This window comes from Oryx dammah, unplaced genomic scaffold (assembly GCF_014754425.2).
Source record: "Oryx dammah isolate SB20612 unplaced genomic scaffold, SCBI_Odam_1.1 HiC_scaffold_26, whole genome shotgun sequence".
NCBI lineage: Eukaryota > Metazoa > Chordata > Mammalia > Artiodactyla > Bovidae > Oryx > Oryx dammah.
In genome coordinates, this window is record NW_024070210.1 from 65,725,421 (window position 1) to 65,739,051 (window position 13,631).

Sequence of the window (13,631 nt, forward strand, 5' to 3'; positions counted from 1 at the left end):
ACAAATTAATAACAAGCAATAGACAGATACCCCATTTTAGACCTCTTCTACATTTAAGAAGTCAGGGGTTCAAGAACAGAAATGGAATCCAACCTGGAAAGAGTGGGAAGTGGCCAAGGCTGTCAGTCACGCTCAGATGCATTCAGTGCTGGCCACTAGACAAACACCTCTGCCTTATATGTCCAGGCAGCAGCAGATATAAATGCTGACAGAATCTCACATCATGCTCAATTATGTTCAAATAAATGCATTTGATAGCACAGACATAAAGCCAAGTAAAGAAGACACATGATTTCAAACCTGAAGAAAGGGACGGAGTCATGAAAAATACTTATAAAACATGAGGACAAAAATCAACCATGTTGTTTTGTTTTAACCACAAGTATTTATTGATGGATTGAAGAGTACAATTTTAATGGAACAATAAGGCACAACCGTGGATTAAAACAGTTTGCTACATAGCCAAGAGGAGGAAAAGGCCATCATCTTAGGAACTTTAAATATGCAGGTCAGTTTAAATATGTACCTCACGAACAGACCAGTGTTGGACAGTTCTTCCCTTTTATACAATTCCTATATTACATCACTTGATCACAAAGTCACACTGATACTTCTCTATGAAATCCTCTCTCATTTATACTTGAGTCATCCAGCCTGGCCAGTCTTTCTTAAGCACTCTTCCCAAACCCTTTGCAGTTTTTTTTTTTTTAAGCAATTCCCTTCATAAAGTAGTGTGTATACATCTTGGATAGCCTTCCAAAGCAAGGAAAGAAGCAAGCAAGCAATGAGTCAGAGAGAATCAGCCAAGGACAGATATATGGATGAAGAGATGCATAAGGACAGATCTTAGGATGACCACAGCCTGATTCAGTGACATCCATACTAAGCTTCCTTGGGGCAGAGGAGTTGCTCTGGTTCAAGCAAAGGCTTGTAATGCCACTTCAGGTTGTGTCACCAATGCCAGAGCTCTCATTCCTAAGGGATTAGCAGTAGTGTACGAGAGGAGCTAGGAAGTCAGTGTAACCAGGCAGCTAAAGATACGATACATTCAATATTTTGGACCTGTATTAAGACCTGACTATGGCATCTGGCATTAACTTGTGCCAGGTATAAAATTCAGAGAGAATTTTGTGCAAAACCTCAAGACACTGAGGACAATTTTTAAATCTTATGGCCTGGGATAAGTTAGGCACTTATCTTTCTACTTAGAAATGTGAAGTGAAAAGCATTCCAGGGCACATCACACCAAGGCATAAACCATGCTGTAGAGATGGGAATATTTTAGGGTGCCCAGCCTCCTTGTTTGAAAAGCCATGAGAAAGACACCAAGCAAACGGTCAGAGCAGCCATTCTGGTGGTGACATTATCCTCAGACGAAGCAAGCTGCAGGCATACGGCTAATTTCTAGAGAATCAACACTGTACTCACAAGAGCAGCCATGTAGGTATGTGTGTTGAGAGTCAGAGGCCAGAGGTAGAGTGACCTAGGCAAGCCACCTAGAAGACTTGGCTCTACACCTCTTATCTTTCTTATCTTTCAAGAGCATCTCTAACCAACAGCCCTTTGGTGACAGAGCAGAGGGGACCAAGAGATGGTCAAGACATTCTTCTGAGAGAAGTGTTGGTTACTGAAGAGCTCCTGGGGAGGCAACATCCCAGATACCCATTTAAGAGTAAAGGTAGATTAAAAACTGCCAGACCACTGAACTATACTGCCAAGTCTGAAATATATTTAACAGGCGTAACTGAGGATGCCAAGTAGAACAGGGAGGATGGAAGCTTAATAAAAACCAGGGATACTGAAAGTCTAAGAGAGTGGTAGGTTGAGCAAGAGAAGTGGAAGCAAAGAACATATAAAAAAGGATGAAGGAGCATGCCAAAGCCAAGCTGGTGGAAAGGCAGCCTGGCTACAGTTCACATCCAGTCAAAGAACTTTGCTGGCTGTTCTTCGGTTGATTCCCTCTCACTTTCTCAGACTGGATGGATGCATGGCACTCAGCAGCAGAACAAGGGAAGGTGACATTTAGAAATGGAGATATCTGGCGAACAACACTGAACAGAATTAGACTGGGTGTACCATTCTGTAATGCCCTATTTATACACCAAAGGCAGGTTTGCGTTGACAGAACATATTTGGGGTTGTCATGCAACAGCAGTAGTACTTTGGGAGAAGGGGAATGATGGGGTGGAGGTGGGGCTGGTGGATAGGAGGGGTTTCAAGTTCCAGTTCTTAAATACTAGAAAGCAAGGAATAGTTTGGTCTCAGTCCTTTAGTGAAGAAATCGGATGCTCATTTTCTGTTCTACGTCCACCTTCTCCAAAACCTGTTAAAAAAAAAAAAAACAAAACCCAGCTACAGTTACGAAGGTTACAACAGGAGATGCTGTGTCAAGCTCTTCTCTAATGTTTTTCTCCCTCTCTCCTGCATAGTAGGATTTAAGTTCTTCAAGCGAAGAGGTGACTGACCTTAACAAATTCTGTGAAAGAGATGGCGCTATCCCCATCCTGATCAGCCTCCTGGATGGTCCTGTCTGCAATGCTGCCCAGCTGCTCATCTGAGATATTCACTCCAACCATCATGCGTAGCACCTGCAGGACCGAGAGCCAGGAATTACGAGAGACTTAGGGGTCACGAGGACTCTTACTAAAATTTGAAAAATAAAAAGCCACCTGCACCCTCTGTTCCTTTGATGTCCTCTAATATAACAGCCAAAAAGCCTCAATGGATATCTTCTCATCTAGGCCATTTTAGACAATAATATGAGCAGAACTCTTTGGCAAAGTTATTGAATAGGAAGGCAGACCTTCACTTCAGGGAGAGTCCTTTGCATTTTGGTCTTCTCCATTTTTCCTGCCCAGGATGCAGACATGATGCCGAACAACAGTCATCCTGGGACCATTAGGTGAAAGTCAAATGTACTGTGGATGCCACAGTAAGAAGTCTGGTTCCTGGACATCATTTAGGTACTGTACGAACCTGGACAGTATATTCCCAGGCTTCCTGTTGCATGAGGCAAACTAGTCACTTATAGGTTTAAGTCAGTTTGGTAAGACTTTCTGGAATCTTACCAGAATACAGTTCGCTTTGGCGGTGCATTAGCTCAGCTATTCCTAAAGTATGGTCAAGGAACATAAAGATCCTTGAAGGGTTAAATACTAAATCCCTTCTTTTAGAAAAATGACAAGCATAGTTAAAGGGCTGTGAGAACTGTGATAAAGAGAATTAAAAAACACTTTCACCAAATTTATTCCCAAACGTACCAAAAAACCCGCCAGCTCCCCACTTATTCTGCTAACATTTTTAGGGTGTGAATATACATTGAAAATTGCTACCTTAAATGAAACAAACAACTCTTAATAACATGACTTTTAAAACAACATGAAATGGGGGACAGGGTGCTTTTATGATGCCTTGCATTGCCCTAGTCTACCACCTCTGTCTTCAACAGGTAAGAGCTGAGCTTTCCCCTAGGAAAGAAAGACTTTCTCAGCCAGCTGTTCACGGGACTCCCTTTGCCCTATTCCTTTATACACTTCCCCAATCTCTTGAAATTGACTTTTAAAAGTATGTTATGGGATATTCTGAAAAAAAAAAAAAAAGAAAAGAACTGAAATACTGATTTGTATCAATACACCCTGATCCCCAAATCAATTCTTGAAAACTGGAAGTTGTACATTTGGGGAGAAATATATACAAACTAAAGGATAAATAAAAAGAGGCAATGTTAGCAAAAACTTTTAACTGGCCAAGCCATTTGTTATCTTCCTTGTGATTGGGATTCCCAGGTGGCTCAGTGGTAAACATGCCACCTGCCAATGCAGGAGATGTGAGTTCAATCCCTAGGTCAGGAAGATTCCCTGGAGGAGGAAATGGCAACCCATTCCAGTATTTATGCCTGAGAAATCCCAAGGACAGAGAAGCCTGGAAGGTTACAGTCCATGGGGTGGCAAAGAGTCGGACAGGACTTAGCAACTAAGCATTCACGCAGTGACTGTGTGTGGCCAACTAGACAAATCCATCCTCAAACAGCAGTTTCTTCAGGTCCCAGTCCAATTATTCTCTGAAGTGTTTTATTTTTAGAATTATGTGCTATATGTGTACAGTGGGGTGGGTATAGGAGTGGGGGTGTAGTAAAAATCACTTGCCCAGTCTGTCAATGAGACAGGTCCAGAAGTGCCTGGACACGGGTCCCAGCAGCCAGTGGCCCAAGCTGTCTACCCAGGCCTCCACACCTGGCCAGTGCCCTTTCCACCTCTCCGCAGTGTCACTTTTAGCTCCAGTCAGAAGTTTATTAGCAAATGGAGCTTTTATTATTACTGTTTTTAAAATGAGTGATGAGGTTTTCTGTATATATCTCTTATTAGTTTAAGAAAGCTCCCATCTCTCTCTGTTTTAAGACTTTAAAAAAAATCATGAATTGGGGTTGGGGGAAAGAGAGGAAAAAATTGGGAGATTGGGATTGACATATACACACTACTCTATATAAAATAGATAACTAATAAGAACTTACTCTATAGCTCAGGGAACCCTACTAAAAACTCTGTAATGACCTATATGGGAAAAGAATCTACAAGAGAGGACATATGCATGTAACTGATTCACTTTGCTGTACAGCAGAAACTAGCATCACACTGTAAATCAACTACACTCCAATAAAAATTTAAAAATTACAAAAAGTATGTAAAGTCAATATTCCTACCATAAAGAATCATGACTGGATGATGAATTTTATAAAAATTCTATGTAAAAGAACATTTGACTTTTCTTCTTTAATCTGTTAACATGGAGAAATACTACTGGTAGGTTTTCTACTTTTACACCAACCTCAAATTCCTGGTATAAAGCCACCTTGGCTACAATATAGTATTCCTTTTATATATTGCTGGATTTGATGTGTTAATATTTTGTTTTGGATTTATACATCCATGTGAGTAAAAGAGATTGCACTGTAATTTTCTTTTTTTATTATAGTCTTTACAATATTTTCATGTCCAAGTTATGCTACTCTCATAAAATGAGTATAGCAACTATCTTCATTGAAGTATAACTGGTATGCAGTAAACTGTACACATTTAAAATGTACAACCTGATAACTTCTGACATGTGTACACATACTTGTGAAGCCATCACCCCAATCAAGACAATAAACATAGCCATCACCCTTAAAAGTTCTGTCAGAACTTTTTATAAAAATCAAACTAGGAAAATAAGAATACTCAGACTTTCCTATGACAAATAGCAATTTTTTTTTAATATCCACTGAGTAATTAAGAACTTAATATTATCAAATGTCTTAGAAATAGCAGAGTTTAGAAAAGTTAATTTTGTAAACTTTGGTAAAATGTTCAAATTCTCTTCTTGCTAGGGTAACATCAGTCCTCTGACACCTCAATAATCCATAAGCACCTTTGTTCTAAAGTCATTTCAGGCCTGAGGAACACTTGAGTCACTGACTGGTACTCTGGCCTCATGATCTCCTCCTCAGACCCTGCCACAGGCTCTTTTATCTTAATAACAGGAAAAAAGAAACAATCAACCTTCCATTCCAAAATGTATCTTTCTGGCAGCTAGATCTGGACCAGAGGATAAAAACTTGCAACTATAGAGTGATTGCCTCTATTTTTCTCTCCAGAACTCAGAAGCCCATATGTAGCAATTTTAAATAAAGTGAAATCTTCTTACAAAAAAAGATGTCCCCAATTCAAAACCAAAGGACACAATCATTGACCTGAAGACTGTTTTGGTTTTTACTATGACACAGAAATTATTAATAGGAATACCCTGGGTTGGTCCTTAATTTCAACTGAGAAGATTTCTCAAAGCAATGAGTTCAGACTCACTTCAAGGTGACTAGAAAGCACTTTACTTTTTAGTTTTATCTTGAAATAGAGAAATCTCCCCATGGAAATTCCTGAATGTGTTAGCCCCCTAGGATCCTAAAGATTTGTAAAATTTCTAAAAGATTTTTTGTTTGATGTGGATCATTTTAAAAATTTTAATTGAATTTATTACAATATAGCTTCTGTTTTATGTTTTGGTTTTTTGGCCATGAAGCATGTGGGATCTTAGCCCCCTGACCAGAGATCAAGCCGGCACCCCCTGCACTAGAAGGCGAAGTCTTTCTTATCCTCTGTCATGCCCTTCTCCTCCCGCCCCCAATCTTTCCCAGCATCAGGGTCTTTTCAAATGAGTCAGCTCTTCACATCAGGTGGCCAAAGTATTGGAGTTTCAGCTTCAACATCAGTCCTTCCCATGAACACCCAGGACTGATCTCTTTTAGGATGTACTGGTTGAATCTCCTTGCAGTCCAAGGGACTCTCAAGAGTCTTCTCCAACACCACAGTTCAAAAGCATCAATTCTTCGGCGCTTACCTTTTAAACAGTGGTGACATCTGTGAGAACTCTATGAGCCATTTCAAGTTTCCCCAGGTCATCTGTTCTGCTTTATCCTATATATGCAGGACAGGACGCTGCATATAGCAGGTGTTAAATAAAAACTTACTGAAGGAAAGAACAATTCCTGTCCATATCACTAAGTCAGCAGGGCCCAAACACAAGGTAGCTGTGTACATTGGAATTCTCCCACATACCTGTAACAGCTCATCACGGGAGATCTTGTCATCTTTATCCAAGTCATACAGTCGAAAAGCAACTGGTAGGAAAAAACAAGAATTTAGTGGAAATTCAATAATGTTTTGCAGAGAAGGCAATGGCAACCCACTCTAGTTCTCTTGCCTGGAAAATCCCACGGACGGAGGAGCCTGGTAGACTGCAGTCCATGGGGTCACTAAGAGTCAGACACGACTGAGCGACTTCACTTTCTCACTTATCACTTTCATGAATTAGAGAAGGAAATGGCAACCCATTCCAGTGTTCTTGCCTGGAGAATCCCAGGGATGGAGAAGCCTGATGGGCTGCCTGCCGTCTATGGGGTCACACAGAGTTGGACACGACTGAAGCAACTTAGCAGCAGCAGCAATAATGTTTTGTCCCTTCCCAAGGAACCAAGTATATAAAGGATACCAGGCAGAAAACTGACAATAAATTAATAGTTTTTCCAAGAGCAACTGCCCTTACTTGTAGAGATTTAAAGACACTGTAACTGATTTTAAGACACTTTAAGGAACTGGGATGCATCTCATAAATGATGGCATCTTAGCATGGATGAAACACAGCCTCTCATTGGACAAATCAAAAAACTTAATAAATCGAATGTCCTTTTTCTTAACTTAGAATGTTAACCCCCCCTCCCCCAACATACAAAAAACCCACATCCCATCAGAGATTCTGTCAGTCTTCCGTGCATCACCGTCAGGGAGAGTCCACAGCAGGAGCCACACAGGCACCAAACAGCAGACTACAGGACATCTTACTGTGGGAAAAGGACCACTTCGGCAAATCTGTGCCACATTTCAAATAACTGTCAACTATAAATTGGCACTTGCCATTCACCTCTACAAGATTAAATCATGTGTTTCTGCAGCCGCTGATTTTCAACACCCTGTGAAAGGAGTTCAGGCTGGACAGCAGAAATGAGGTACTCTGTGCTCTGGGAAAAACTGGCAGGACAGGTCTTCAGATAGTTATATATTTTCAGGAGCCAATTTTATGAGACCAATTCTTGCATCTTCTCATATCTAGAAAAGCACTGAAATCCTTCATGGTTATGTCTGCTCCTCATGATGAGCATTAACCTTCACAAGACTAGCAGAAACTTTCTGCAAAATATACGTGCCTGACTGCAAGTACTGCCCCTTCACCCAGATCACGTATATACTGGTTTTCCCCGCTGCCTCCTTGGAGCAGTTTCTCAGAGCTATCTGAAATGCTGTGTCCCAGGCTATAGTCTTCATTTTGCCTCAAGTAAGACTTGACATAATCCTCTTCCACTTGGGAGTCCTGAAAGTAAAGAACTTGTCTCCAACAGAAAGACCAAGCATTTGGTGGTGTCCTGGCCTCTTCATGCTTCTTTCTCTTTAACATAATAGATAGATCTTTTAGAAACTAGGATATTTGAGAGAGAGGATTCAGAGGAGCAGAAATCACTCAGACACCGTCATGTTCCTAAAGGGCCACCAAGTGAACAGTGTGGTAACACTGGATGATTTTATAGGCACTGTGAGACGTCACACTGAGAATGTGACTACCACACCATAGCTGAATGTTGTACTTTCGAGGCTTTGAATCACTTCAAGTATGCTGCTAAGATTTTTGCTTTTCAGTACTGAAAACCAAAAGGTACTGAAGGTACTGAAGTTACTGAAAATACTAAAAGGCCCATATCCGTTGCTTTATAGTTATCAAGAACCACAGAGTTAGATCTGGTCCTTGGAATTCACAACCCAGTAGAGAACACCACGCACTATGCACTTTACTACATTCTAAATGCTATCATACATATGAAATGCCAGGGAACACAGCACACTGCAGATGTGTCTTTCCGGTTCAAGTAACATTTGAACAAGTTATTGAAAGATAAACAGAAATCTGATAAAGGATGGATTCCAGGAAGAGCTAACACTGAGAGCAAAGGCACGAAAACATGGATGAATATCTACAAGTTTAAACATCACCCCTTGCCTCCACCAAAAGGAAAAAAAAAAAAGAGGGAGGAGGGTGGTGAGTCCACTAAAAGTCCAAGTAAAAATTTTAGACAAATCCAATTTACTTTTTGTAAGGTACATATTAAAATTCTCAAAGGGGGAATAAACAGGAGACTTTTCCTGATGTTTGTCAGTTTTCTTTAATTTGGTTAGTTGAGTAACTATGTTTACCAAATTTGAGATTTATATGATTAGGAAGTTTTTGACTCCCAGGGAAGGGACAGGATCACAAGTGTTCCACAATGAATGTGTGTTTAATACAGTATTGCCAACTTGAAAAAGAACAAATGTAATGTACATGCATAACTGTATCACTTTGCTATACACCTGAAACTAACACAACATTGTAAATCAACTATAGTTCAATATAGACACCCTCTTTAAACACATACACACACCCTCTTCTGCAAATGCTGTTATCATTCTAAAATACCACAAAATGTGTTATTTACTAAGGAATGTTTAGGGTGATTTAGGGATAGAAACGGAGAAGGCAATGGTATCCCACTCCAGTACTCTTGCCTGGAAAATCCCATGGACGGAGGAGCCTGGTGGGCTGCAGTCCATGGGGTCACTGGGAGTCGGACATGACTGAGCAACTTCACTTTCACTTTTCACTTTCATGCATTGGAGAAGGAAACGGCAACCCACTCCAGTGTTCTTGCCTGGAAAATCCCAGGGACAGAGAAGCCTGGTAGGAGGCTGTCTATGGGGTCACACAGAGTCGGACATGACTGAAGCGACTTAGCAACAGCAGCAGCAGGGATAGAAATCTGTTTGCTATATAACCCATAAATATGCTTCTGAATTTCTTAATTGGGTACTGGAATAAACACATTTCTTTCTGACCAAGTATTTAGAGAAACCTGAAAAGCTAATATTTGAAACCTAGTTGCCATGGACTGAATGTTTCCAATTCTTGTGTTGGACCATTAACCCCAATGTTTTAGGGTTAGATTGGCTCATGAGGGTGGGGCCCTCATGATGAGATTAATGCCCTTATAAAAACAGGAGACAGGAGATCTCTTTATCCCTCTCTCTTTCTGTCTCCACCTCCCTCCCCATGTGAGAAGACAGCAAGAAGACGGAACCAGAAGAGGGGCCCCCACCATGAACCAGACCATGTTGGCAACCTAATCTGAGTCCAGTCTCCAGAACTGGGACAAATGTCTGCTTAGGTCACCTAGTCTATGGTATTCTGTGAAAGCAGCTTGAACAGACTTGGCAGCAGCAGAGGGGTAACTAGAGAGATCACATGATACAATCTTCTAGAAAAAACTGCAGTTAACAGTAATTTCTTAACTGATTTGGATTCCCGTCAATCAGCTCTGGTCCTGAACCAGTAGAACCAGCAGAACCAGCATTTTCCCTGAGATAACTAATGGTCAAACGCCAAATGACTGAGACATTTGGTTAGCTTTTCTCTTTCCTCTCTTCCTGTCCCTTTCCCCCATTCTTGGTCTGTGACTTGGGACTCTCCTGTCTCCAGAAGTGTAGTCTCTCACCTCTAGCCTCAGGGCTTCACATGCCATCTAACGCTGATGGCTCCCAAATGGGCATCTCCAGCTTGGCTCCCTCCTCTGAGCTCCTGATGTTGACATCAGAGCAATACAGCACAATGGTTAAAACTCTGGCTCTGCTGAGTCCCCCTCTGACAGCCTACTTACTATGTCTAAGCAAGCAAGTCACTTAACCTTTCTGTTCCCCAGCTGTCCAAGAGGTGCAAGGTGAGAGTAACAGAATCCACCTCAGAGGGTTGAGGACTGAATGCGTTAGCACATGAAAGGCATCTTAAACAGTGTCTGGCACACAGGAAGAGCTTAATCAGTGTCACATACCCGCGTCACCTCTCAGCTTTCCTCTTCTCTCCTCTGCTGTCCTCTCACTCTTTTCTTGATCATGCTTCTTTGTTCTATGAACATCAAGCACTCATTTCCACCCAAGGACCTTTACACCAGTTGTCCCCTCTGCCTAGACCATACTTTTCCTATTCTTGGCATGGCTGGCTCATTCTTAGCTAAAGCTTCAACTCTTCACAAAGGTTTCCCCAACCCCTCATTTTAAAGCAGTGACACCCCCATCCATTTCTCTTCTCACCATATTCATTTTCTTCACAGAAGTTGCCATGATCACAAATTCTTTTTATTCATTTGTCTTTTTCCAAATAGTCTGTCTCCCTTATTGGATCATAAGCTCTATGAAAGTAAAGACCTTTTCTGATTTATGCATCATTGTATCCTGGGCCTAAAATAGTGTCTGGCATTCAATTTGGTTTTAATGAAAGAAAATGAAAGCACTCAGTCAGACTTTTACCTTTTAATCACTGTTACTTCTTTTTAAAAAAATGTAGTAAAATAAACTTGACCCTTTTAAAGTATACAACTGAGTACTTTTCACACTGTTGTGTAAACATCACCACCATCTACCTCCAGAACTTTTTCATCTTCCCCAATTCAAATTCTGACCCATTAAACAATAACTCCCCATTTCCCGCTGCCTCTAGGCCCTGGCAACTTTCTATGAATTTGACTGCTCTAGGAACCTCACAGAGGAGAAATCAAATAATATTCATCGTTTTGTGTTGGCCTTATTGTTATTTAGTATTAAGTAAATTTATCCATGTTGTAGCATGTGACGGAATTTCCTTTTTTAAGGCCAAATAATATTTCATTGAATGCACATACCACATTTTGTGTCCATTCATTTGCTGATGGACACCTGGGCTGCTCTGACCTTTTAGCCACTGTGAATAATGCTGCTCAGTTTCTTCTTGGCTACTCTCCCAAACTCCACTTCACCAATACTCTTCATCATCGAAATAAAATGTCTTCATGCAGACTCATTTCCCACATTACTCATTATGTGTTATAAAAAGCAAATTACTTCAGAGGACAAACAGAATACCAAAATGGAAGCTTATCGACCCCTCCCTTGCCTACCATGCTCTGGAACATTCTAAGATGGGTTGTACCTTCCATGTAAGACATTATAACCTCACTGACCTGAAGAGAACAATAAGGAACCATTCCTGGAGACAGACAGAATAGCAGTACTCTGTGTGCTTGGGCCTGTGCCTACATAGGTACAGCTCAGCCTTGTTAATTGCCCTTGACATTCTTTCACTGTGGCATGAAAAACAGATAGGACAAAGCATGTGCTCAGAGTTCCTGAAGAGACTATCCTCTGAGGAAGATGGACAGTAAACAAATTTGCCTTAGCAGCAGATGTGTTGCTAGGTATATGACGTTCAGCTGTTCTCTTTGGTCGACAAGAAGAAGCACCTTCTTGCTGCTTCCACAGCTCTGTGGCAAATTCAGAAAAACCAATCTATAGACAGAGAAGCAGACATCACGGACTCCTCCTGCAGCTTTGGTCTTACTGGTCTCCTCACATGAATGTGATCCTAAACCGCATTCTAATTCATGTTCAGCTTTCTGTAAAAGTTGATCTGAAAGCCAAGACTAAAGTAATGGTAAGAACTATGCATAACTTGCACTTGTTATTCTATCTCACCCTAAACTCTGCCATTTCTGTGGCACCCTGGACTTCTCCCTTCCTAACAGAAGCTCATCCATGGCTTAGGGGGCATCCTGTTTGTCCCCGTCTCCCCACTGTCAGATATGAACAGGGATGCACACAGCCAAATGCCACTGGAGCCATCATGTGACCATGAGGAGCAACAGCTTTGGAGGGAGCAGACCCTGAGGATGGCAGAGCAGAGCGGCAGGAAAAACTTGGGTCCTTGACAACACAATCAACCCTGACACATGCCCTACTTCACTTGTAAAGTGCGATAATACAGCTCCTTACTGTTGAAGTCAGCTGACTCAGCTGAAGGTATCCTAGCTGATACACTAAGTAACTACCATATCCACTTATGCTACTTGGAATATATTCTTTAGGGTCAATGTGAATTAATGAATTTGCTTATCCATTCATTCACTGATGAATACGGGTTGCTTTCTCATTTTAGGTCTTATGAATAACGCCACCACAAATGTGGATGCACAAATATCTCTCTGAGCCTCTAGATATACCCTTCACCCTAGGCTCTCTGCAGGTAACATCCTGCATAACTATAACATACCATCAAAACCAGGAAACCAACAGTGGTACAACCCACAGAGTTTATCCAGGCTTCACATGTGTACATGTGCATGCGTGTGTTCAGTTCAGTTCAGTCGCTCAGTCGTGTCCGACTCTTTGTGACCCCATGAATCTCAGCACACCAGGCCTCCCTGTCCATCACCATCTCCTGGAGTTCACTCAGACTCATGTCCATCGAGTCGGTGATGCCACCCAGCCATCTCATCCTCTGTCGTCCCCTTCTCCTCCTGCCCCCAATCCCTCCCAGCATCAGTCTTTTCCAACGACTCAACTCTTCGCATGAGGTGGCCAAAGTACTGGAGTTTCAGCTTTAGCATCATTCCTTCCAAAGAACACCCAGGGCTGATCTCCTTCAGAATGGACTGGTTGGAACTCCTTGCAGTCCAAGGGACTCTCAAGAGTCTTCTCCATCACCACAGTTCAAAAGCATCAATTCTTCGGCGCTCAGCTTTCTTCACAGTCCAACTCTCGCATCCATACATGACCACTGGAAAAACCATAGCCTTGACTAGACGGACCTTTGTTGGCAAAGTAATGTCTCTGCTTTTGAATATGCTCTCTAGGTTGGTCATAACTTTTCTTCCAAGGAGTAAGCAATTCTATCACCTATGTAGTTTCATGTAACCATCACCACAATCAAGATACAGAGCTGCTCTATAGCCAAAGGGCTCCAAATCACATCCTGTTATTTAGCATAGAATAAGGAAGTATCACTGCATCACAAAGTTGTTTTAACATTTTGTTAATAGTATTTCAATATAATTGGTTTTCTTTATAATTATATGTGTTTCACTTTATACTTTCACAAACATTCTGAGATGAGATTGATAGTATTCACCAGACTGCTAAGGGAATTCATGACTTGAAAAAGGCAGAGCCCACGCTGTAATGGGAATTCAGGTAGTGGGTCGGTATTACATC

At 41.4% G+C, this 13,631-nt stretch overlaps 1 protein-coding gene across 1 annotated transcript in view; it reads right to left on the reverse strand.

Moving 5' to 3' along the window:
- Positions 1–365: 365 nt before the first annotated feature.
- CHP1 (calcineurin like EF-hand protein 1) overlaps positions 366–13,631 on the reverse strand; it is a 35,844-nt gene continuing 22,578 nt past the window's right edge. Inside the window, exons 5-7 of the mRNA XM_040226889.1 lie at positions 6,591–6,652; positions 2,466–2,588; positions 366–2,323 (exon numbers count right to left, since the gene is read on the reverse strand). Of these exons, the coding sequence (XP_040082823.1) occupies positions 2,270–2,323; positions 2,466–2,588; positions 6,591–6,652 (239 nt within the window). The 3' untranslated portion in view covers positions 366–2,269. The remainder of the gene's footprint in view (positions 2,324–2,465; positions 2,589–6,590; positions 6,653–13,631) is intronic.